Source organism: Candida margitis (assembly GCF_024628925.1).
Source record: "Candida margitis strain CBS 14175 chromosome Unknown scaffold23, whole genome shotgun sequence".
Lineage (NCBI taxonomy): Eukaryota > Fungi > Ascomycota > Pichiomycetes > Serinales > Debaryomycetaceae > Lodderomyces > Lodderomyces margitis.
Window position 1 is genome coordinate 17,698 of NW_026261783.1, and position 23,945 is coordinate 41,642.

At 38.2% G+C, this 23,945-nt stretch overlaps 12 protein-coding genes across 12 annotated transcripts; 3 read left to right on the top strand and 9 right to left on the bottom strand. All coding sequences in view use genetic code 12, as the record gives it.

The window, feature by feature from the left end:
* Positions 1-331: 331 nt before the first annotated feature.
* On the top strand, positions 332-3,322 carry CANMA_001783 (glutamine amidotransferase subunit; the record flags this gene model as incomplete). Its single annotated transcript, XM_051813785.1, has 1 exon — positions 332-3,322. The coding sequence occupies one exon, from the start codon at positions 332-334 to the stop codon at positions 3,320-3,322; it is 2,991 nt and encodes a 996-aa protein (XP_051672542.1).
* Positions 3,323-3,418: 96 nt separating this feature from the next.
* Positions 3,419-4,717, bottom strand: CANMA_001784 (uncharacterized protein; the record flags this gene model as incomplete). Its single annotated transcript, XM_051813786.1, has 1 exon — positions 3,419-4,717. The coding sequence occupies one exon, from the start codon at positions 4,715-4,717 to the stop codon at positions 3,419-3,421; it is 1,299 nt and encodes a 432-aa protein (XP_051672543.1).
* Positions 4,718-6,306: 1,589 nt separating this feature from the next.
* SIP5 (Sip5p) lies at positions 6,307-7,839 on the bottom strand (the record flags this gene model as incomplete). Its single annotated transcript, XM_051813787.1, has 1 exon — positions 6,307-7,839. One exon carries the CDS (start codon positions 7,837-7,839, stop codon positions 6,307-6,309), a length of 1,533 nt encoding a protein of 510 aa, XP_051672544.1.
* A 1,027-nt stretch (positions 7,840-8,866) lies between these two features.
* Positions 8,867-11,620, bottom strand: CANMA_001786 (uncharacterized protein; the record flags this gene model as incomplete). The annotated part of the gene is made up of 1 exon (XM_051813788.1): positions 8,867-11,620. One exon carries the CDS (start codon positions 11,618-11,620, stop codon positions 8,867-8,869), a length of 2,754 nt encoding a protein of 917 aa, XP_051672545.1.
* A 1,835-nt stretch (positions 11,621-13,455) lies between these two features.
* CANMA_001787 (uncharacterized protein) lies at positions 13,456-14,520 on the bottom strand (the record flags this gene model as incomplete). Its single annotated transcript, XM_051813789.1, has 1 exon — positions 13,456-14,520. One exon carries the CDS (start codon positions 14,518-14,520, stop codon positions 13,456-13,458), a length of 1,065 nt encoding a protein of 354 aa, XP_051672546.1.
* A 1,525-nt stretch (positions 14,521-16,045) lies between these two features.
* POL32 (DNA polymerase delta subunit) lies at positions 16,046-17,320 on the bottom strand (the record flags this gene model as incomplete). The annotated part of the gene is made up of 1 exon (XM_051813791.1): positions 16,046-17,320. The coding sequence occupies one exon, from the start codon at positions 17,318-17,320 to the stop codon at positions 16,046-16,048; it is 1,275 nt and encodes a 424-aa protein (XP_051672547.1).
* A 220-nt stretch (positions 17,321-17,540) lies between these two features.
* Positions 17,541-18,572, bottom strand: PRN1 (Prn1p; the record flags this gene model as incomplete). Its single annotated transcript, XM_051813792.1, has 1 exon — positions 17,541-18,572. The coding sequence occupies one exon, from the start codon at positions 18,570-18,572 to the stop codon at positions 17,541-17,543; it is 1,032 nt and encodes a 343-aa protein (XP_051672548.1).
* Positions 18,573-19,509: 937 nt separating this feature from the next.
* Positions 19,510-20,421, bottom strand: CANMA_001790 (uncharacterized protein; the record flags this gene model as incomplete). The annotated part of the gene is made up of 1 exon (XM_051813793.1): positions 19,510-20,421. The coding sequence occupies one exon, from the start codon at positions 20,419-20,421 to the stop codon at positions 19,510-19,512; it is 912 nt and encodes a 303-aa protein (XP_051672549.1).
* A 550-nt stretch (positions 20,422-20,971) lies between these two features.
* Positions 20,972-22,051, top strand: RAD10 (Rad10p; the record flags this gene model as incomplete). Its single annotated transcript, XM_051813794.1, has 1 exon — positions 20,972-22,051. The coding sequence occupies one exon, from the start codon at positions 20,972-20,974 to the stop codon at positions 22,049-22,051; it is 1,080 nt and encodes a 359-aa protein (XP_051672550.1).
* A 38-nt stretch (positions 22,052-22,089) lies between these two features.
* On the bottom strand, positions 22,090-22,545 carry GIM5 (Gim5p; the record flags this gene model as incomplete). The annotated part of the gene is made up of 1 exon (XM_051813795.1): positions 22,090-22,545. One exon carries the CDS (start codon positions 22,543-22,545, stop codon positions 22,090-22,092), a length of 456 nt encoding a protein of 151 aa, XP_051672551.1.
* A 172-nt stretch (positions 22,546-22,717) lies between these two features.
* On the top strand, positions 22,718-23,473 carry CANMA_001793 (uncharacterized protein; the record flags this gene model as incomplete). Its single annotated transcript, XM_051813796.1, has 1 exon — positions 22,718-23,473. One exon carries the CDS (start codon positions 22,718-22,720, stop codon positions 23,471-23,473), a length of 756 nt encoding a protein of 251 aa, XP_051672552.1.
* Positions 23,474-23,586: 113 nt separating this feature from the next.
* On the bottom strand, positions 23,587-23,805 carry CANMA_001794 (uncharacterized protein; the record flags this gene model as incomplete). Its single annotated transcript, XM_051813797.1, has 1 exon — positions 23,587-23,805. One exon carries the CDS (start codon positions 23,803-23,805, stop codon positions 23,587-23,589), a length of 219 nt encoding a protein of 72 aa, XP_051672553.1.
* Positions 23,806-23,945: the final 140 nt, after the last annotated feature.

The following is a 23,945-nucleotide window of genomic DNA, read 5'->3' on the forward strand; positions in this document are numbered from 1 at the left end:
AATACAGTTGGTAGCAGCTGAACATGACCAAGACATGTTACAGTTAATGACTAGTTTAAAGAATTAGAAGCCAATGTATCAAAACTGAACTTCTTATCATAAACTGCTTCACACAAGCGTTGCTTTAAAGATGACCTACGATAATGCTAACTGATTAATCGATGTTATACCCTCAGCGCCATATCCATTTTATTACGAAATCTTAAATTTGCCAAATTTCTCGTGATCTTTCGCTCTCTGTGACTAACAAAAAAAATTACTACACGCTTTACAAGCACTCACTCTGTTCAATAAAGTTACTACAACAAAGTCTTCAAATGATTCATCTGTCATGAGTGACTTCCAAACAAACATTCACGAGGGTGAATACGTATCAACTGCGCGAAGCAAACTACCACTTAGCCAAGAAGCATCAGTTTCCGATACAAAAGTGCTTAGTCCAAGAGCATATACTCCAGTACGATTGAATAGTCCTCACATGTCGATGGCAGAGCTAGCTATTGTTAATAATAATATACTTTCATCACAAGGATTACAACAACAAAGATATGCAAATGCAAGTAGTGAGTCAAATCAACCACATAATCTCCAGCATTTTAAAAACAACAACAATAATAATAATAGTAGCGCCGCAGCCCCAACTTCTCCGACGCCACAGTTTTCCAATTTTGACAATGGGCAAGATATTATGATAAACTCTCCTCCATTGCTCCCATCAACACCAAGCTCCTTCGATGTCGATGGAATGCCAGTTTCTACACCGGCAAACCTACCGAAACTTGTACATAAATGGACCCACACCCATTCGATATTGTGTTGTATTGCATCACCAGCTAATAACTTGCTCTTTTGCGGAACCCAAGATGGTAAGATATTGGTGTTCGATATGTTGACATACAGTTTGAAACATGAAATAAACCGGAGTGAAACCCCACACCAGAATAGTTCGATATTAACCATTTGTATAAATAAAAAGGAGGATACTTTATTTGTTGCCGGATCCGATTCTTTGGTGAAAGTATATGATTTCAAGACTGGATTTCAATGCACTCATATCATTTATTCGTTGGTCGATATTGGTGATATATTCTCCCTTGCATGGTGCGATAACTCACAGACACTAATTATTGGTGCTCAAAATGCCAGTATATTATGGTGTAAGTTATTTGTTGCTAATGGAAATGCCAGGAGAGTTAACTTGGAGAACTTGCCTCATTATAGATACGACAAGTTTTTTGACTCCAAGGGGCCTGGCGGGTCCCAAAATACGCTACAAACAAGGCACGAATTAATGAGGAAGAATTCGAGGAATTCTACTCCGGTAGACGAGAGCAAGCCTGTTGTGTCCTTTATTGAATGCAAGCAAGAGGATATTGTTAGATTTTCTCATAATGGATATGTCTACTGCCTTGATATTGTTGAGACTGCAATTGGCCATTTTGGTGAAGGAAAATTTCTCATTTCAGGTGGTGGTGATGGCGTGATTAACATTTGGACAATGAATCAAAATGGATTGAAGAAGTTGACATCACTACAAAATGATGAGTCGGTGTTATCTATGACAATACAAGGCTCGTTACTTTATGTCGGATTAGGTGACTCATGCATCAATGTATGGGACTTGTTAACTTTGCAAATGATTAGGTCTTTTGTATTTAGCAAGGAAGGCATGAATGAAGTCTTGAGTTTAGGTGTGCATAAGGATGCACTATACAAAGCTTGCTCCGGCTCAGGCTTGGTAAAGCTTACGATGAAGCATAAAAATGTTGCCGATAGTGTCATAATGAGTTCAGATCAAGAGGATGGGGTTATAAATACTGTTTCTACTTTTAAGCTAAACCATGAGGCATATTTGTTGGCGGGTGGAAACAAGTCTTTGACATTGTGGAATATTTCCGAGGATGACGATAGTACTGATGATTTCATGCAGAGTTCAGGTTCGACCTTGGCCACCTTGCCGGCGTTGCAAAAGGGTGTTCGTCTTAGTGACAACGATATGTTGTCAATGTTGAAAAAATTCATCTCCTACAAGACGATTTCCAAGAATCCTCTACTTTACCTTGAGGACAGTCGTCATTGTGCTAAATTTTTGTCACGTTTGTTGAACAAGTTTGGTTCATACCAGACGAATTTGTTGCCAGTGGAGAATGGGAATCCAATCGTGTTTGCCGAGTTTAAAAAGAATAGTACCACAACATCACCCAAACATGAAAGGGTTCTTTATTACGGACATTACGATGTAGTTGATGCTACAAACCATGAGGCTAGAGATTGGAGCACAAATCCGTTCGTGTTAACAGCAAAGGAAGGCAACTTGTATGCTCGTGGTGTTAGTGATAACAAGGGACCCACCCTAGCGGCAATCTATGCTGTTGCTGATCTTTACCATCGACATGAGTTGGGTTGCGATGTCGTATTTATCATTGAAGGAGAAGAAGAATGTGGGTCAACCGGATTTCAAAATGTGATTCAGCAACATAAGAGTTTAATTGGCGAAATTAATTGGATACTCTTGAGCAATTCATACTGGTTGGATGACGTTACCCCATGTTTAAACTATGGGCTCCGAGGACTCATAAATGCCAATGTTATTATCAAGTCAGACAAACCTGATCGTCATTCGGGTGTTGATGGCGGTGTTAGTCGTGAACCAGTTATGGATATGATGCAAATTTTAACCACTTTGCTTGATCCAGTGACGCAAAAGATTCAAATTGATGGGTTTTACGATGACTTGTTGTCGTTGTCACAACTGGAACAGGCCTTGTATCAGGAGATTGAGAATAGATTGCCACAAAATGTCGACATTGATGTGTTGCAAGCCAAATGGCGTCAACCTTCACTTACAGTACACAAGATACAAGTATCGGGACCAAATAACAACACCGTGATTCCACAAGTGGTTAACGCTACAATATCGATGCGTATAGTTGCTAATCAGGATTTGACGACGATTAAACAGAAATTAATTGACCATTTAAATTCAGCATTCAAAACCCTTGGGTCTGATAATCATTTACAAATCAATGTATTCCATGAAGCCGAACCGTGGTTGGGTGATCCATCGAATAAGATGTATCTGATTTTATACAAGAATTTACAATTGCATTGGCAACAAGATCCTATTTTCATTCGCGAAGGTGGATCGATTCCTTCTATTCGATTTCTTGAAAAATGCTTTGATGCGCCAGCAGCACAAATTCCATGTGGCCAAGCTAGTGACAATGCCCATTTGAAGGATGAAAAATTGCGTATTGTTAATTTGTTCAAGTTGAGACTGATTTTAAGTGATACGTTGAAGGAGTTGGGGGGTTTAACTTAGTTTCATCATCATCATTATTTATTTATTGCAGATGGAATATATATTTATTTGCTATAGAAGGACTTTGTGTCTTTGCAAACTATTTTCATCTCTGAGCTAGATTATACTGGCATTCAAGTTGGGCTTTATGTTTCGATTGAAGTAGCATACTCGATGTGATTTCCTATCATTCAACTTCTTATTCATGTCATGAACCACAGTGCTTTCAAAATACTCTTCATTTTCGTAACAATTCTCCTCCTCATCATCAAAGTTTGGATCCATATTAAGATTCAAATCACTATAACTGGTTAGATCTGCATCATCATCACACCAAAACCACGAACAATGGGCCTTGTTGTGCGGTGGCTGTTCATGACTTGGATTTGAATTTGAATTTGTGGTTATTATTGATTGGTTATCGTTTTGATCATGTAGTAGTGATTTACCGCTCGAAGATGAGGAGGAAACAGTTGTGCTCGTTGAATTGTTTCTTGGATGACCATCATATTGTCCATGGTTAGAGGTCCGACTAGTGTTTAGGTCTCGTATAATGTGCAATAATTCAACACATGATTTCTTATCATCAATGCCTAGTTTCATGTAGTGGTATATTTTATCGGTTGACTTGGCAATGATAGGGAAATTGGTAAATATTTTTGATATTCGTTGCCGTTTATAGCCCAGTCCCAATCCGATGGTGGTTGGCTGCTGACAACAAAATTCGGCAAATTGGCTCAAATTCGAATTGAAGCAAAACACGGTATCAAACTTCAGTTCATACTTCAGTGATATTTTGGATTCATCAACTATGGTTATATTACGCTGGTCAAAGTTTAGGTGGTTTAGTATAATCAACACCTCATTGATTTCTCGTTTGATGTCATTTAGTATAATACATGTACTATGGGGTGTGATATAAGTTGAGTGAATGTAGAATGGAAGTATGATGTCCCAGATAAAGCAAACATCGTGTAAACTGACAGTATCGGGGATGGGAATAAGTAACAGTTCAGGAACGTAAAGTGATCCCTGTAGCCCACCGTCTATATCCTCACCATAAGTTAAATTACAGCGACATGGAGAATCAAGGTGGATGCCTTCTAAATGACATGTGGAGTATGGATACACCAAAAACTTTCCTCGCTTAGACTTGTCATTAATGCTGTTTCGATGGTTATGTTGCTTGACAATTATTCGTTTACTTGGAACAACATTATGGATCTGATGATAAAAATCAGTGGGATAACTCAAAGCGGAAATTTTGACATCAACTTTGATTTTGTTGACACTGTTGTGGTTGAAATTGGAGTCGCAACTAGTCGAGCTGGTATTGAACTTGATTGTTTCTATTATCCTATTGCTTCTAGTATCATATACGCGTCTAATTGGCAATTGTGACGATAGTGAAGGCATTTATGCATTAGGACCCTGTTAATCGCTTTGCTTTGCAACTTCTTTTTTTTCTTCTCTCAAGCCTTTGTGTATAGTTGACCTAGGTGTTGGAGGGGGGAACAAACGAAGACTGGGAACAACTTTTGCTGTTGAAGTTGGACGTATCGATAGTGGGATTTGTTATTGGTAAATGTGAATAGTAAAGGATATAAGGAAATATAGAACTTGTATCGACATTTGATTTAAAAAGAAGAACAATTGTTTTGAATTTTGAACTTTTTAGTCCGTTTTTACAATTTAAAAAAACCCAAAAACATGAATTAGATTTAAGCAAAATGAGAAGTCGACAGGGGTCTTTCTCTGCGTATAGAAAAGTAGAAAGGGCAAAACACGTTAAAAAAATGAAAAAAAAGCTTTACAATGGGTTTGTTGAATAGAATTTCAAAACCGTTTACCAAAAAGCACAATGGACAAAAATTTTTTTACTACTTCTTTTTATTGTTCTTATTGTTTGTAGGCTTACTACTAATATGCACCAAGTATTAAACAGATATGCTTATGTAGGGAAGCAACTGTTCACCTGGTTAAACTGGGTAGAAAACCACATGATATACCTCTTCGTCAATTAAGGTTTAAGGGTGGTGAGTTAGTGGATCCAGTCAAGTCGTTCTGTTTTTTTGATATATTTTAGACGAGAAAAAGAGAAGCAAAGAAAGCCTCCTTCTCCCCACATACATTTTTTTTTCCATTCGTTACCAATCACAATAAGTGATGCTGTAGTCGTAGCGACGTAGGGTACAAGCATTGCCTTGCAAAGTAGTAGTGATTATGTGTTTTTACAGTTTCAATGTGCGTAATCCATCTACAACTCTCCCACGGTACAAAATTGAACAACCTTTAACGCTACGGCACAAAACTTTTCTATATTCGTCGTCTAATTTTAAAAATAATTGAAGGAAATAATAACAATACCCCAGTAGTAACAAACTAAAAATTAACCAAAAAAAAACTATGCCCAACACAGCTCACATTTAATGGTCTGTATGTTTTGCATATCTTCCCTTGTCGCTTATAGACAAGTGCTTCTTCTTCATCTTCTTTTTGGCTTGTTACTACGAATTTATAAACAGACACCGAAAGTTACAACTTCACGTCATCGGCAAAGCACTCGTATCTGATATAGTTTTTGATGAATATCAATATTTTTAATTCGAATGGAAAAGTACTTAGCTTATTGTACTACAACAGCAACAGCAACAATGCTACTCACAAGACAATAAAGAAAACAAGAAGGAAGTTTTAGACCTCACTATTCAATTCAAGGGGCCCCATACGCGAGAAAATTGTGTGTCCCCCCTGCGTATTATCCCTTCCTCGTTTAGCAAGTTTTGTAACTCATGACATCATCACCTTTTGACACAATATAAACTTTCCAGACTCTTGGCACGAGCAAATGGCAGACTATAGTGTAAGGCTCGCTAGATGGTTTATCCTACAATACACTTTCTATACCCTTGATAAGGTTAAAACAAACACAGTTCATAAAAAGATTCTTCAACCTCACGTTTATTAGCTATTTAAACAAATGGTACAGTACGATCATCTTACCTTTAGCCCCGCTCAGCCTTTCGTTTCCTCTCTTCTTCGTCCAACAATGACAATCTCATGGCTTCATTTATCATCTGTTGCTCAACTAATGAATAATCAGTAGCATCATAACTTGATGATCCCACAGTACTGGACCTTATTCTAGAATGATTGCTACCTCTGTGATTCTCCGATCCTTCATTGTCACCTTCAATTATTAGATTACTGGCATGTATTGCAGTTGCAGTAGCAGCTCTTCTGGCTAATTTGTTTCGGGCACTATTTAAAGTTTGCTCCCAATTGGGTCTAATCATATCAATCGTGGTTACACCAGGAGCATTTGCTGCCACTGAACTTCTTCTGCTACGTTGCTTGTTTTTCTTTTTTTGTGGCCATAATTTACTTTGCATCGAATTGGGTGGTGGTGGAGATGTAGGTGTAGGAGAACCAATACTCTTGCGATTCCTCACGGGCGATGGGCTACTTGCAGAATCATCTTCATCGGCAATAGCTTCATCATTGTCATTTGTAACACCACCTTCTTCATCTTCCAATATAGCACTCGTTGCTTTATAGTCTCCCGGTAGTATTCCTCCAACTCCAGTATGTATATCCAACGGAGCATCATAAGTAACTCCAAACTCAGGCATAGCACAATAGGGACAGCTGGCAGGCTCGGATATAAGTGAGTGTGGCTGTTCTCCAGCTTGATGATTCGATGGATCATCATGTGGTGGATGGGGTTCCAAACGTTTAATTTGAACAAAGCATTCAGTACATATTGGCTGCAAACAACAACGCGAAACATTTAAATGTCTGGGGTAATACAAGAAACAAATGGGACACTCACTGGGATTACGATACAATCTCAATAATAAATCCCTACTGGGGATATCTTTTGATTTGCCCTTGGAATCGATATATTTTTGTTCTTCATCCTTTTGAATCTCCTTCATTTGCATAATCAACAGTTTTAACTTGGCCTTCTCTTCCTGTCGTCTGTAATAATTAGCACTCTTGTGGATCTTGTGACTATCGGCATCTTCTTCTTCGTCGTACCCATTCAACTCAGTTGGTTCCTCCAATGCATGTAAAGGTAGTTGCGATAACAAGATACATAATTCGTTGTCGGTCCAGCTTTCGTCGAAATCTTGCAACGGTGTGAAAAAGGGCGATAATTCACGATTAACAATCAATGACCGAACTATATCAGTATCGAAATCAAGATTGGATTTATAAGTTCCATGTGGTGCCAAATATCCCCCATCGACATTTTCATCATATTTGACAATTAACTGACCATAATGATGATACTGTTTCTGATCTTTTTCTTCTTGACGTTTGAGTTTTCTCAAGTCAGACGAGGTTGACCTTTGGTGGATATGGACAGCCCCATTCGCGCTGCTTCCCTTGCGATGTTGCCTTGCATGGCGACCACTTGATGATGATGAAGAGCCGGTGGTAAAAGTGTTGGAGCTAGACCCCCCGCCATTATGAAAGTCAGAGACTGCTGAGTTTGACCTGCTTCTGGCTTCTTTTGTTGGTACATTGCCCATCTTGTTTGAAGGATACAATTATTGGGTTTGCTTTATGTGCTCTGGTAATACACTGTTGTACAAATCTGTTGTAAAGGGAAAGTGTGTAAAAACTGTTCAAATCTGATTTTCCAATTAATATTTTTTTTAAAAAAAAATATAAAAAATAAAAAAGCAAATAATCAAAAACAGAAACAAACAAAAAGAACAAAAAAGGGGGCAATCACAACATATGAGATTTGGATAAAATGTGGGCAATAATTTTAGTACTTTGGTTGCGTTTGTTCAGTTGTAATGGTCTTAGACAGTTGAAAGCTTAGGTGATACCAATCAGTACACTGAGAAGGAAAGAAAGAAAAAAGGAGAAGTAGAAGTAGAAAACTCGGATGGTTGAAAATGGGTATATGATGATTTTTTGAGTTATTTCCGATTTTTATAGCCCATCCTCACTTTGTGTTGATTTAGACCTGTTCTTTCTTTCTTTCTTTCTAATCACATGACTGTAGTCAAAGATTTGTAATCACAACTGAAGGAGCGATTACTAGCCATGGTTTAATGAACCACAGCTAGATAGAACCTAAACACCTAGTACTGCCTCTTTTTTGAAAACCAGAGAATCATCAATCAAAGCTAAGAAAAATATAGTATCGCTAAAGCCCAAGACAAAAGACAGCGTCTTTTGGATCTAGAGTCTTGTGGTTTCAAAGCTTACTCAGACATGTAGCAGACTTCTATTCCTTCATCTGTTTATGTAAATAATTTACGAGTTCTTCCTTAATGTTCTTTGCTGTAAAAGGTCATCCGAACACTTCAAAGAACAATAGGAAGTGCGTATAACAATCAAACTTTGTTAACCGCAAAGTAAAACACAAAAAACGATTCTACTACATCCGGTACCCGCGTGACATTTAACATAAAGAAAAACATTCACAATCGTTGGCACAGCGGTTACTTACGAACTAGCAGTTCTTTTCATTCTACACTCATTTTATTAATGGGCATGTAGATATATTATCTCCATTGTCTATCTATAATTATAAACACTATATCACTTCCCCCTTGTCAACCCGACACCTAAGCCGACTCCAATCATCGCTAATACAATCAAGATCCAAATCAATCCAATTATAAAACTAGCAATCTTTTGCAGTTTACTAAACTTTTTCACATAGATACCTTGATTTGAATCATTCACTTTATACCCCGTCATTCCGCCATAATAAGAATGGTGACGATCTTTGCCATCAAATAACCCAATAGTGGTGAGAAAGTAAATTGGCGGTGCAACCAATCCAACGAGCATAAGCAACGCAAACTGTAGCCAACTGTAAGATAGGAAATGATAGGAGGAGTCGTACTCTCCTTCTTGTTTCTGCTGCTGACGTGGGATATATGTTTGATCTCTAGGTGACTTGTAGGTATAATCATTGACGTGTTTTTCCGAATCAATCATATTTGATGATGGTTGTTGGTCACTGACGAATAAATTGCGCTTTGGTTGCGACAACACTAAAGACTCATTTCGAAAATGCGCGTCCTCTGGTACATCTGTTTGTTCTTGCTGTGATGGTGATTTTGGGATATCATGCGATAAATCTTGATGATTGCCGAATTCCCTATCCCCTAAAGATTGACCTTGACTTAGAGTCAAAGAAGCATTAGATACTCTTGCCGCAGATCTCGTGCCAACTCCACTTGACCCAGCTATAGAACCATCATGCGATTCCTGAGGTTTAGGTACAAAGGGTTCATTGGCAACAGGACTATTTGAGTCCGAGTCCGATCGAGTCAGCTGGGTAGCCTCTATGCGACCACGCGACTCATTTTGAGTATTTTGACTATTTCGATTCTCATATACCGACCACCGGTTTTTCGACTCATCATAATCCTTGTTTTGTATCTTGTACAACATAATTGGCAATTCGTTGGTAGCATCAAGCTCTGCTGTCATATTATTGACAGTATGACTACTATCAATTCTTGGAAGTCGTTGTTTTGGGGGTAAGTTTGGATAAATATTCTCTGTGGATGGATCTGAAAGTCTCCCAGGCACATTCAGAGTTGGTTTCGTCCAAGTATTTCCCAACATGGATCCAGGTCTGGATCCTCCTTCTCTATACTGGCTCAATGGACGCGGAACTGAATCAGAATTGTCACTACTTCTCGTTTGATCGTATGAACTACCAACCAAGTTACGCAACAATTCGCCAGATGACATGGATGAACGAGTGACGCTTGAGTGTTTTGTGTCTTCACTTTTCAACATGGTTTCATCAAACGTGTGTGTATTGCTGATATTGAGCACATTGGTCTTATTAGCAAGCGTTTCCTCATCGAAATGATACTCGTCGCCTCCAAGCGAAATACTATCAGACGCTTGTGACTGTCGGAGTACCGATGGCGGCAAATGTGGAGATTGGTGGCGCCCACTACTTGATGATGTATTTTGCAACAGACCTGCTATTGCACTATCATTAAGGGAACTTCTATTGGTGTATTCTGTTGAAGAACTGTGCCTGTTGTCGGAATAATTCACTCGTGGAGTAGCCAACGGAGTGACTGTAGGATCAGGATACTTGTGTTTTCCCAGTTCTTCAATCTCGCTGTCATCACTAAACATTACAGACGCTCTTAATGACGATCTATTTGTTTCGGCATTGGAGGTGGTTGTAGCTGTGCTCATATGCTTAGCTTTGGTCTTGACCGGTTCAATCTGATCACTGTGCACTTTGAATCGTAGCAGTACAACACTACCTGAACTATCTCTATCCGATCTGGGTGTTTTGGGACTGCTCTCATCTGATGGGGCTGACACTCTCTTGAAAATTGTTGGTGACTGTTGGTCCACCTTGACGTTTCCCCGTTTGAATTGCTCCTGTGACGCTTTAGCATCAATATAAAGCTGACCTTTGTCGCTAGGTAAGCGATCGACGCTCTGTGCTGATTTTGCTCCAATTGATTTTACCGAACCTTGCCGTATGATGTCAGACTTTAACTGCTCACTCTCATGCAAGGACAACTCTCCGCTTTTTGGTCTAAGGTCAGACTCAACAAACATACTTCGAGTTCTAGTATCTGAATCCCTATTATGATACTCTTGCAAAACAGAATTTATTGATTCATCAAATGTGTCATTGGGCAAACCTGGCAACTCAACGTCTTCGGAGCCTCCTTCGGGGTCTTGTACACTGCTTGTACCAGATTCGTCGGATTCTGTATCAGCAAAGTCGTCTACCGTTACCCTCTTTCGATTAGAAGTAGTGTACTTGGAAGGAGTGGGTGTGTTAGCACTGACATCAGACATTCCCGATGACTTCGAGCGAATAAACTTTGGTCGAAGGTTGAAATTTAAAAGTCGATTTGGAGACTTGGTTGGAGTTAAGTCGTGGGTTCCAGCTTGAGCTGTTGAAGGTTTCTGTTCTTTAACGACGTGAGGTTCTAATTCTGGTTCTTCGCTTATACTGTCAATGGAATAGGATGAAAGTCTATTTTTGAAAAAGAAACTCTTTAACGATTTGGTCGGCGAGGTGAATTCAGGCGCTAGTTTATGGTCGGAAGCAGATGTTGATGCAGTCTTTTGTTGATTCGGCGAGTAGACATCGTCAAACGTTTGCATTGAGGAAGAATTTGATGGTTCGATGGTGCCATGGCTCTCGCTTGGTCTCATTGTTTGCTGTGACTGTTGTGGCTGCGACAGAAGTTCTGTACAAGGTTGCTCTTCCGAAGAATGGCGTTCACTCTGTTTCACCTTGCCATTGTCATGGTGATCCTTGACAGCGTCCTGACTGTCCAATTTTTTCATGGCAACGGAGCAAAGAAGTAATGGGATATCAAAAAAGAAATTAAAGAATTAAATAGGATCTGAAACGGGATAATTGTTCAGCTCAGTTGGATTAATTGCACTGTAGGAGGTGGCTAACGTGTTGTAAAGTAACGAATGAATATTAGTTGGTAGATGTTGATCTAACTAATCTTGTTGTGAGGTATTAAAGGAGCGAATCGTGATAAAATGGGGTTGAAGTGGGTATGAGGGAAAATTTCTGTTAAAGCACAGATGATGTGGCTGATGGATGATGATCTTTAAGCACAGGGATATAGTGGCCTCTTGATAGGGATGCTGTTGGTAGATCTGACTATATGTTGTAATTAAATTCCTTTCAACAATAAACGAGAGAAAAATAGAAGAAAAAGAAAAAAAAAAAATTTTTTGTTTTTTTAATTTTTGTTTTGCTTAGATTCTTCCCATTTTAAGAGTTGGTTAGTATTACAAATAGCGTAACACTTGAAACAATGGTTTAGAGAGGTTGTGGTATGTGGTTTACTCGTTCAAGTAGATGATAATTGGTAGATACAATTGGTGCTAGGAGGTGGATCTGTCCATTTACAGTTAGGTTTTTTCCAATCCACTGTTTTTCTATACAAGGCGCTTATGTAAGAAGAACGAATTTGACATAAACGCGTTTGCAAAACGAAAACCAACTCTCAATCGGCTCACATACTAGTTGCTTACCCAAAATTCTATTCTGAAATACACTTCCCATTCTTTAGCCAGTAACTAGCTTTATATATTCACACTACGCACTTTTATACGGCTACAGTTGGGACTAAATTGAGGCCCAATCGTTTCGGTTAGTTGCCCTGTTCCCTGCTTTAAACGAAAACCACCTCATGGTCTGAGGTAGGATATGAATCAAGAATAAGCACAAGAAGTAACCAGGTAGTGATGTAGTGTCTGAGACTATGTTAGTTGTGTTGTCTTTGTGGATTTTGGTTGCAGTTGTTATTGATTGTTTGTTATTTTTGTCTCTTGAGGTGGTTGTTTACAATTGAACTCGTTTTGGGTTTATGAACATTAAAAACAAAACAATTTCTTTTAAATTTCTTTTTTGATTTTGTGATACTTACAACAACAAATGACAACCACCAACCACCAACAGCCAACAACATACTTTTGATTTTGTACTTTCAAAGTCAAAATAAACGACACTAAAAGGAAGGCACATGATTTCTTGTCACATGTCTAACTTATAAAAGTAAGGTAAGGTGGGCAAGAGTCTTTCAACGGTGTTTATTTACTTGGTCTCACGATATTTAATTAAGCTTCTACAGCTCATTTCAAGATATATAATTCATTTTTAACCATTGACAGCCGAGGGAAATTCACACTACCTTGTCTTTAAACAACATAACCACTCAAGAACAACTCTATTGCTACACGAGTCCAGCTCTACACTATTCCTTTTGACAAAAAACTTTACTTTTGATTTCTCATTCTGTTATCATGTAATATGAAAAGCTATACCGATATATATAAAAAAAGGTCAAAAGCAAAAGTATCACAGCACCGTGCAAACGCTGTGTGCAGTTAGAAAAGACATTAGTAAAAATTTAAGTTGAAAATACTGAAAAGTATATAGGATAACGAAGAAATGAATTGAAATTGGGTGTGTGTAAAATTTTGTTTGGCTTTGGTTTGTTGTTTTCATCAACACTGATTTCAGTTGGGTAATTATCAGTAGTTGTACTCTCTCCAAAACTATCTCATGTGTGGTATTAAAAGTTTCTTTTTTAATTTCAGGTATCATCGATGGGTGACACTTCACCGCATGATCTTAAACTTTAATCATCTCCGCTATCTTAATAGTTTGATCTTCTTCTTCTTCTAACTCTTCTTCTCTTCTTGCATGGATCTGCACTACCAACATTGGAAGTGACTGAGCCACTACCGTTACCAGTGGTCTTGCTACCACCAGTGGATGGTGTTGATGTGCCAGAGCTTCCACTTGATGAACCACTACATTCACCAGCCAAGGCAGCAAAAGCAGTTTCAGCAACGGTCTGTAAAGTTCCCCAGTTGAGGAAGTTTTGAAACAATTGAGTAATCAAACCAGACTCTTTCAATGCATCAATAATAGATCCAATATCAATCAAGTTGTTAGCCAACATTTGCTTAATCAAATCGGTAGCGAATGGAATATAAGCCGAGTTGGTCAAGACATCTTTAACAACAGATGTGGCCAATCCTGACTTGTATAAGGAGTCCAACAAGTTGTCAACAACATCATTAAGATCTCTCTTGTCCATGTTAGCAACAAAGGCGTCAAGACTGCTGTCATTGATATCTCTAGTAATCAATGATGTAACTCCTTGTGAAATCTTTTCTTCAACTTTTTCAGCCAAGTTGCTAATAACTTGAGCAGCAGCATTGAAAAGTTCAGAATACAATGAACAGTCACTGATCAAATCATTGATAACATTAACGGCCAAATTGGATGAAACCAAAGCATCCAAAACTGATTGTAATGAAATCAACCCACTCTTCATAACGGCGATCAATACATTGACAACAATTGGTTCAAGGTTTTGGTTAGTAACAAAGTATTCCAAAATCTTTGGTGCCAATTGAGATTGGTTGATAGCAGTCAAAACATCAGTCACAATAGCATAGTCTCTCTTGATGATCTCCATATCAATTGCGTCTCTTTTGGTTCTATAGTTGTCGATATGTGCTACTAAAGCAGACAAATCTGGCTCACCATCTCTTTTATCAGCGGCGAAGTGTCCTGGCAATGAGCTCAATGCTCTTTCAACATCTTGTCTAGCAACCAAGTTTGGTTGTTGTTGTTGTTGGTCGATTGAAGCAGCAGATGCAGATGCAGATGCGGCCAAAACAGTGGCCATAGTAGAAGCTGTAACTTTCATAACGAATGGATGCGAGTAAATTGACTAGTGAACGATTGAAAAAGACAGTTGGGATGGAGTAGGTAATTAAAACGTATTAAAGTGAAAAACCTAAATAGTTGACAAAGATGAAAAAAACCAGGAGGTGTGAAAAAGAAAAAGGAAAATAGAAAAAAGAAACAATTCGAACTATATGGACAATTTAGCACCCATTTATATGTTTTGACAATAATAGAAAAGTCCCTCGAGAATTTACGCAGATTGTCTCGAGAAAACAATAGCAAGACCCATTGACAAAAGAGGAAGCGAGGTTTGGTTAGAAAAATAGAAAAATAGTGTTTTGAATATGCCCTTTTTTTACGAGTGGATTTTGTATAATATTACTACAAATGGGTATAGCTTAATAATCATTTATGGTTGAGTTATTTCCTAATGGGGAAATGTATGTCATTTAGTTTTTTTGCAACACAATTCAATTTACTATTGATGAGTGGGTGCTTTCTATCTTTGTGTAATGTTACGCAAGACGCATTTTCTATTTTCGGTTTCCTAATTGAGCGATGGAAATGACGATGAGAAGGCTCTACAGTGTAAAGCCACCACTTAAACGGAGGGAACCAAAGGAATAGAGGGCTTTATGTCGGGAAAGCCACGACTGAGACGGGCCGATGACTCGTGGCTTCTCTTGCTAAGCTCAAGTTTGACGGGGAGCGCGATCGACATTAAGCCTGAATGATACGAGACCTAAGCCCAAACCCATATGTGCCAAGGGCTTTTTAAACTTTCAGTGCTCTCAAAAAGGGTAGAACCTTAAAATGTGAGTTTTGAGACAGGGGCTAAAATAGTCACCTTGCCGAAATTTGATCAACGGTGAAATATTTCACGACGAGATAAAACCTAGCCCACTTTGTTAGCGCCAAGTGTTCGTACTAGGAACTATATCGTTACACATATCAATACAAAACAACAACACTCAAAATAGAATAAATCGAAACATATCATGCTCTTTTACTTATTGTCAGTAGTACATTTTGCATTTTGGGGATTGTTTGTTAGTCGTAGGTTTCTATTTTAATTCTGCATTTTTTTTTTATTAATTTTGTTTTTGTGTGAGACAATTTGGTTCAACTCTTGGCATACTTACTCATTATGGATATGCATTTTTGCCATGAAAGGAAACATATGCAAAAGGACAAACTGCCAACATTTACCTTTACCCCGTATTTTTATTTTCAGTAATACTGTTTAATTTTAAACTGGTTTGTAATGGAAAGTGATTGGAGATGCAGACGGGGTGCGGATATTCTGCTGAGTTGGAGTATCCGCTGGCAATACAGCATTTTGGACCACAAGTAGGCAGAACCTTTGTCCGTCTTGTAACTACACATCTGGTACATATTGCTCAGCATCTCCTGGCCTATCTAAGAAGATTAGGGTCGACCAATCTTGCAGAAAAGAGATTTTGCAAGCTCTACGATATATCTTACCAAGCGAGCCAACATTACATTCATAACAATACACAACTGAGTCAACCACTAAGAGCTCCCTATTTCTTTCCAAAAAAGCTCATTAACGAAGTCTGTGTTTTCTTTTTGTTACCATCATGTGTGGACTTCTTAGCCTTGGATGAAGTGGATGGTGGAGTAGTGCGTTTGCCAGCAGCTGGTTTTCTCGTTGGTTTGGTAACGGATTTGGGCTTACGTTTGGTCACCGTATATCCGTCTTCATCCACTTCTTTAACTGTTTCCATATCATCTCCTACAGCGTCTTCCTGTTCCTCATCTTCAACAAATAGCTGCTCCTCTGGTTCGTCTGTGGCTGGTTCCACTTGAGCTTCCTCCTCCTTCTTCGATTCTTCTTCCGCTTGTGACTGATTACTCACCTCATTAGATTCTTCTGGCTTTGCATATGTAGCCTCATTGTCGTTAACAGAAACACCATTAGCAGCCACATCGTCTTCATCACTGAATTGAAAAGTGTCATCTCCATCAAAAATTTTCTCCAAGTCGGTCGTTGGTGGAGGCCGTTGTTCACGTTTAGGTTCCAAGTCATCATCATTAACATCATCACCCTCTTGCTCTTTATGCAAATTGCCCATAATAATTCTTTCCTTCGGCTGCTTCTGCTCTAGCTTACGTGATTTGTATTGATAAGAAGGCGCAGCCGGCTCGGTCATTGACCTTTTACTAATAGCGACAGGCTCCGATTTGCGTGAAGTGTATGCCGGTTTGGATTGTTGGCTCTGTTGTTTTCTCGAAACATAGGAAGATGATAAACCGGAGCTCTTTACCTGCTGCTGCCTCTTTTCCTCTGGTTTTCGTATTGGTGGGGAGGCACTTGGTTGTGCTGGAGATGTTTCAGATACATTTTGAAGTGATACTGTATCAAATTTAGGTCCAATTATAATCCCATTCCTTTCATACTCTTTGATTTGACTTAGCAGACTTTTAACCTTTGATTCTTCCAAAGCAATTTCGTTTTTGGTGATATTCAAATCTTTCTTCATTACGCAAAACACATGAATAGTTGAGATACTTTCAAACTTTTCCATGTCATGTTTAAGCTTCTCTTCATTTTCGGAAAATTTTACAGCTTTAATGCCATCTTTATTCACCCCAGTAATAACAAACGATGCTGATACCTGTTCTCTGTTCTTGGTGTAATATTCGTATAATGTCTTTTTAGCTTTTGATATTGGGATATTTAATTGACGTGAAAACTTGTGGTAAGAAACTGCCTTAGAATTGAGGATTACTTCATTAGCCAAGTATTCCACATCTGAAATGGGTGCTTCCATCGTCATGGGACTCTGACTGGGCATGGAGGATATGCTGGTGTAGTAATTGATTTTTGCTCCTTGGTTTTATTTTTGTTTTTAATTTTTTCTTTTTTTTTGCCTAACACGCGTCACAGCATGATTGCAGTTGTAGAAGTCCAAATACTACATTCAAAAGACTGTTCACGAATGAATAAATGAATTTATTAAATATATACCCTATATAAAAAGAAGAAACAATCACTTAGAAATGAAAAGGACTCATTTAAAGTTCATCCTTTGCAGGAGTGGGTCCTGTTTCAGTTTCGATCTGTTTCTTGTGTTCCAAATATGCCGCCCTCTTCTTTTCTCTAGCCTCGAGATTACCTTCCAACGGACCTTCAATCATTTCAGGAGTGACTCCATTACTTATCAAAGTTTTCCAAGTCTTGATATTTTCAAACCCATTTTGAGCAAACTGATAGTCAAGAATTGCCTTTTGCACATCTTCTTTACAACTGAGAACAAATGGACCATATTGAACAACTTCCTGGTCCAATTTCTTACCACCAACCAAGATGAACTCTAGTTCATTTTCATCTGTATCGGAATTAGCGGTGTTCTTTCCACTAATGTGATCACCTTCCCCGTTGAAAAATACATTTTGAAACTCATCAACTTTAGTATCATCGTTTAAAACCAAATGATTACCTTTCAAGACGTATAGGAAGTAATTGAATCCTTTCTGTAATTCCTGTTTAAATTCTCCACCAGCTCTAACCTTGTAGTAGTAGTAGTTGATTGGTGTGTATGCCAAATCTTTGATAGACTCAACACCATAACTTTTACCGCTAATAACCTTAACTGTAACCTTTCCATTGTCAGCTTTAACCTCAGGAATCTCCCATTCTCTTAAATCTCTATATCTTGGTTTAGCATCTTTCAAAGCATTTGGTAAATCCACCCACAATTGTAATCCAACAGTAGGAGAACCATCCTCATTAGGCACTGGCATTTCGGAATGAACTACACCTTTACCAGCGGTCATAAATTGCAAATCACCAGCATATAGAATACCCTTGGATCCTGTGAAATCCTCGTGGGCCATAGCACCATGCAATATCAATGTAATTGTTTCTTGTCCCCTATGTGGATGTTCAGGGAAACCATTGGTGCCGGAGCTTGAAAAGTGATCAAACATTAAAAATGGATTGAAATTTCTCTGGTTGATGATACCAATGGATCTACGAACTGTAGCTCCAACACCTTCGGCTTGTTGTCTTGCTGTGACAATCTTTGAAACTGTTCTGGCGGCCATGTTTAAGTCTATAGTGCTATTGTTGTTAATTAGTTGTTGTATAGTTTTTGTATCGCTTGATGATATGATACTGGGAAAGTAGAATAAAACTGTTGTGATTAGAAAACTTGAAAATGCAATTGAGTGGGGGAGAAAGTACATGTATTTATACTTGTGGAAATCGAGGGTCTAGTTGCTTTAATCTATCTCTTGGTACTATAGTATACAACTTTGAGAATGCGTGTGTTTGTAATCCTTCTGCCAGATTTCAAATGTGTAATTGCTAATCCAGGTAGAATTTTGGAGAATATATAAGAATGCGGGTTATTAAATTTCAGTTATTGATTTGGTGAAAGACTTTCCACTGAGTAATATGTGACTAAAAAAAAAAAAAATGTCCCTGTTGAATGATGCTCCTACTCTCATCTTGTAATCAATGTCATAGTAGTTGTATATATCCTTTTGGTAATAGTAATAGATTACTAAAATGAGTAGATGTATCAAAAAAAAAAGAAAACTAAATGACACAAAAGAGTTTGTAATGGTTTAGTAAAATACCAAAATAAAGTATATGCACCTGCATATAATGTATTCTCATTTGTAATTCACGAATTCTTATTTGGTCAAAAAAAGAGTGTTACCACAGTTACTTTTACAGCCATAGCAGATCAATATCTGGGTGAAAATCCAGTAAGTCGATGGTAGTTTACATCGTGTTCAACTAAGAGCCTTTAGAAAAGTACATCACGCTATCTTTTCCCATGACCAACTTCTTCAAAATTTGGTGTATTACTTAATTGTCATTTTGCAGCTTTTAGTCACATCAGTAGAAAATTTGCAAAATATACTCGAGAGATAAGGTGGGACCTAGACATAAGAACAACACAAAATTATCCAGCTAATTAAACCTGTTTGCATCATCCTTCCATCTAAATCGAGCGGCTGAACCTGAGCTTGTCTATTTCTTTCTAGCAAAAGTATACACAGTATCCCAAATTACCTCAACCTTTGTATCGTCTTTCCATCCCATTTCCTTCTTCAACTCGTCAACAAATATCTCGGCAATGTCATATTTGTCACCGTGCTCTTTCATCCAAGTATGGTAAGCACTCCAACTTTTGACATAATTTAAAAACCACGTCATATCAATGACTTTACGAATGAATAACGGTGTTTTGGTAACATAAGCATCTTCATCATTGTGAGGTGATCCATCACGCTCTGATACGTATTCATGTCTTACTATATCGTAAAACAAATCACTCGGAGGCGATTTTTCTTTTAATAACGAGCGCAAGTAATCGTGGCCCGGTTGTTGATAATATGGACCCATATATCTTTCAAATTCATCATCGGGATTCACCTCTCTGGAAGAGTTGTAAGTATAGTTTTCGTAAATTTCATTTGCTTGGGGGTACCCCACAAAAACTGGATCTTTGTAAAACCAATACGCTAAAGTACCATTCCGTTTTAAAATTCTGGCCGATTCTGTGTAAAATTTTGCATGATCAACCCAATGACAGCACTCGGCACCGGTAATTAAATCAACTGAAGCAGGCAAGATCCCTGAGGGTTGCAATTCTGCTGACCCAATTGTAAATTCAATTGTCTTGTTTTCTGGAAGTTTTGGAATGTTTGTTTGACATTGTGAAATCATTGTAGATGATGGGTCGGTCCCAATCACATGGTCAAAGTATTCTAATAACTTGAAAGCTACAAACCCTGAACCACAACCGATATCGACTGCAAGTTGCGTATCTCCTTTCACCTTGTGGTAGTTAATTAACTCGCAGTAGAATGGTTCGGGGTAGTTAGGTCTTGAATTATCGTACTGCTGAGAGTTGAAACTTGTTTCGGCATACGTTGACATATCAGGGACTCTTTAGTAGTTAATTTACGTGTTTTTTTCTGTATAAAGTTAGTTGCACTGGGCAGTAGGAAAGTTCATGTTTATATAGAGGAGAAAAATTCCGGAGCGGTATCGGCGCAGCTTATACTCCTTCGCGATTTTTATCTGACATTAGAAATAGGACCCAACCCATTTTCTTCGTAGTTGACAAAGCTTATCTAAAGTTGTTGTTTCTTTTAGAGAGCTCATTTTCAATTTATCCGTTTCTTTGAAGTTGAATGCAAATTTGGTGTACATTTTATTAGAATTTTTTAATGTCGAGCTCCTTCTAGTACTTAGAATTCATATTTCAGCTTCACTTTTTCAAAATCTGTAAACTAAACATCCACTTCCAGGATTTATGGTGCTCTGAACTTAGTCTTCCTCCTTTACTCTCATTGAGGAAAAGGAGGAAGTACATGTAAATGCAAAAAAACACCAACAAACGAGACAACACAAAAGCGAGAACTTGCGATAATCAGAAAAATCAATCTTCCATCATCGTACAACAGAGAACTCCAGCCCTCACGCGATGTCAGACTCTAATGATCATAGCAACGGCAAAGACTCAACTGATATTGACTCTTCTTCGTTTGCTAGTATTCTAGCGGGTGTCAAGCGCATGAGAGATGAATATGGTGGAGATTTAGCTGACAATGACATTACCATACAAAAGAAACCCCAACCGCCACCGCAGCCAGCACCTGACCACACCCCCACTGCTAGTTCATCAGCTGCACCAGTCCTGAGCACCATCACTACCGCAAGACAAGTTTTAGAAACCCAAAAGGCAACATTAGAGAAACCTACTGCAAAACCAGTATCTCCAGCTCCTCAGCAATCGAGACACCAGTCCACCTCATCACAACCCTCCACATCTGCCAAAGCTGGTAACCAAATACGATCTGGGAGACAACCTCAGCAACCAAGGTCAGGTGGATTGTCCGACATACTTGTGCATAAATCACAAGAGAAGAACCCTCTATTGAGTGAGTCCATGATGAAAACAACTCCCTGGGTTTTTGATGGAAGTATTTTATCTGATTACTACATAAGTCCCACTTTCCAAATCCTTTTCTTGTCACTAAAATATCACAAGTTGAGGCCGGAATACATTTGGACAAGGTTAAAGAAGTTGAATAAAGGGTCCAGTATAGTTGAGAATCGGAAAGATAATAATCTACGCGTCCTATTGGTAGTGGTTGATATTGATTCACATCAAGAAGTGTTGCGCAAATTATCGGACTTTTGCATCAAGCACGATTTGTCATTGGTGCTAGCTTGGTCTTTTGAAGAAGCAGGTAATTACATTGCATTGGGTAAGCATTTCGATAACGCTCCACACCAAGCAAAACAAAGTATACGAGGTTTCAAAGGAACAGACTACAATTCAAGCGTAGTTGAGGCATTTACAGGAATCAAATCAGTCAACAAAACCGACGTTTCTAATCTATTGGCTAATTATAAATCGGTCAAGGAGATGGTGTTGCAATGCAGTAAACATGACAATGAAATGATGGGAAATATACCTGGCATGGGTGCTGTGAAACGACACAATTTGAAACAAGTATTTCTGGAGCCATTCGTATTGAACAAAACTTACAAGGAGTAGCAAAGGGCTGATGCCGGAGAATACTATCTTGCCCTCGTTTAGGCTTTGGTTTCTTGTTCCTTTTCCATTTCGATCACTTTTCTTCTCAAAATCAAATTGAGACCATTTAACAACTCATTCTTTTGAACTAGTATATCTTTTAATTTCTTTGCATCGTCGTCAAGCTTTTTTATCTTTGTATCGTACACCTTTTTAGCATCTTCTGCCTTTTTTTCAACATAGTACCCTGTACCAATGTCCACCAAATAATCTTGCTTAGTAACCGCTTTACCAGGTATATATAATGAGCTTGACAATGGTATCAACATTTCGTCGGCTTTGGATTTCTCTAGATTGTTAATACTCGTTATACAATCTTTCAATTTTAACTGCGCTGTTTGCAAAGCTTGCAAGGATTGCGTGAAATGGTTAATTTCCTGATCAATGTTTTTACGAAGCTCCACCAACTGTTGTGGCGGAAGTGAGTTTAGGTCTATCTTTTGAGGCTGCGACATGTTTAATTAATGGATGGGATGGAGTACAATGGTTAAAATTGGGTTCCTTTCTGATGTGTTTAGACGTTTTTGATTTTTTTTTTTTTGATTTCTTTTTTGTTTTTTTCTAATCAGTAGCATAATTTGCTTTCCAACAGCATCTACTGATCATCAATCACCATAAAACATCAAAATGGGTAATGATGGTGGCACAATTGCCAAAAGGCAGGATATATTATCACTACATAACTCCAAATCCACATTTACAGAATTTGCAGAAGACAAAGGAGAAAATAAGGAGCAAATCTTGTTACAGAGTTGCGCTTTTTCAGGCCTTCCCTTATACAAAAACAACCCTGTAGTAGGTGACTTCAAAGGCAAGCTATACATCAAGGAAAAGATTTTACAGTACTTGCTAGAATGCAAGCTAAATAAACTAAATATCCAGTTACAGTTTCAACATTTAAAGTCATTGAAAGATTTGCGAACGGTGAAAATTACCTGGGATATCATCAATGACATAGCTCACTTCCAATGCCCCATAACGAAAGAGTTGGACGATAAAACATCATATTCATATTTGCGACCTTGTGGCTGTGTGATGTCATACAAGTTGTTAAAAGAGTTGAAAAGGTCCTTAAAGACTGTTGAAGCTTCAGATCAGATCGAGGCTCATTGTCCCGTATGTAACAAAGAGTTTACCTTTGACTATGATTTGGTGATAATAAACCCTATAAACAAGTCTGAGTTTGATGAGTTCAACGAGGATAATTACAAGTATTTGAGAAACGTACTACGTCTTAGTCATGCTAAGGAACCCCTAAAGAGAAAGAAGAAAAAGAGTGAAGGGGAGGATGGCGATGATGAAGAAGCCAGAGATGACCTTATACGAAAGAGGAAAATGGATACCGATGATGGCTTAGAAGTAGGAAAGAGAATTAGAACTTAATAGCGAACAATATTGTAATCAAAATACCTCAAATAAATTTGTAATCCCTATATACATGTAAAACTTTAAATACTCCTCCAAAAGCTACCAACAGTTCATGTTCCTTGAATATATTATTCAGTCGAGTCATTACCTTCCCTCGACTGGTGGTACTGTTCTTCCTCGAATTTCAACTTCTTTTTGTTCCAAGGAGCAAAATCGGAATTTGCCCAAATGTTAAAGACTATCGATCCTCCACCTATAATACAGAATCCAGCTAACCCTAGAACTGTTAACCTGTGAACTACATCAGTAGCACGTACGTGAAATGGAAGTTGATTTTTACCAGCCATGTTTTAGAATTTTGTGGGATGCTTTGGTTGTAAGGAAAATGTGTAGGCCTTTTCGTTTGTTCCATTTTCAAATTTAATTTTTTTTTCCTTCACTCCCCTTCTCTCACGCCATATAAGCTGTTCCTCGTTTGGAGCAAATG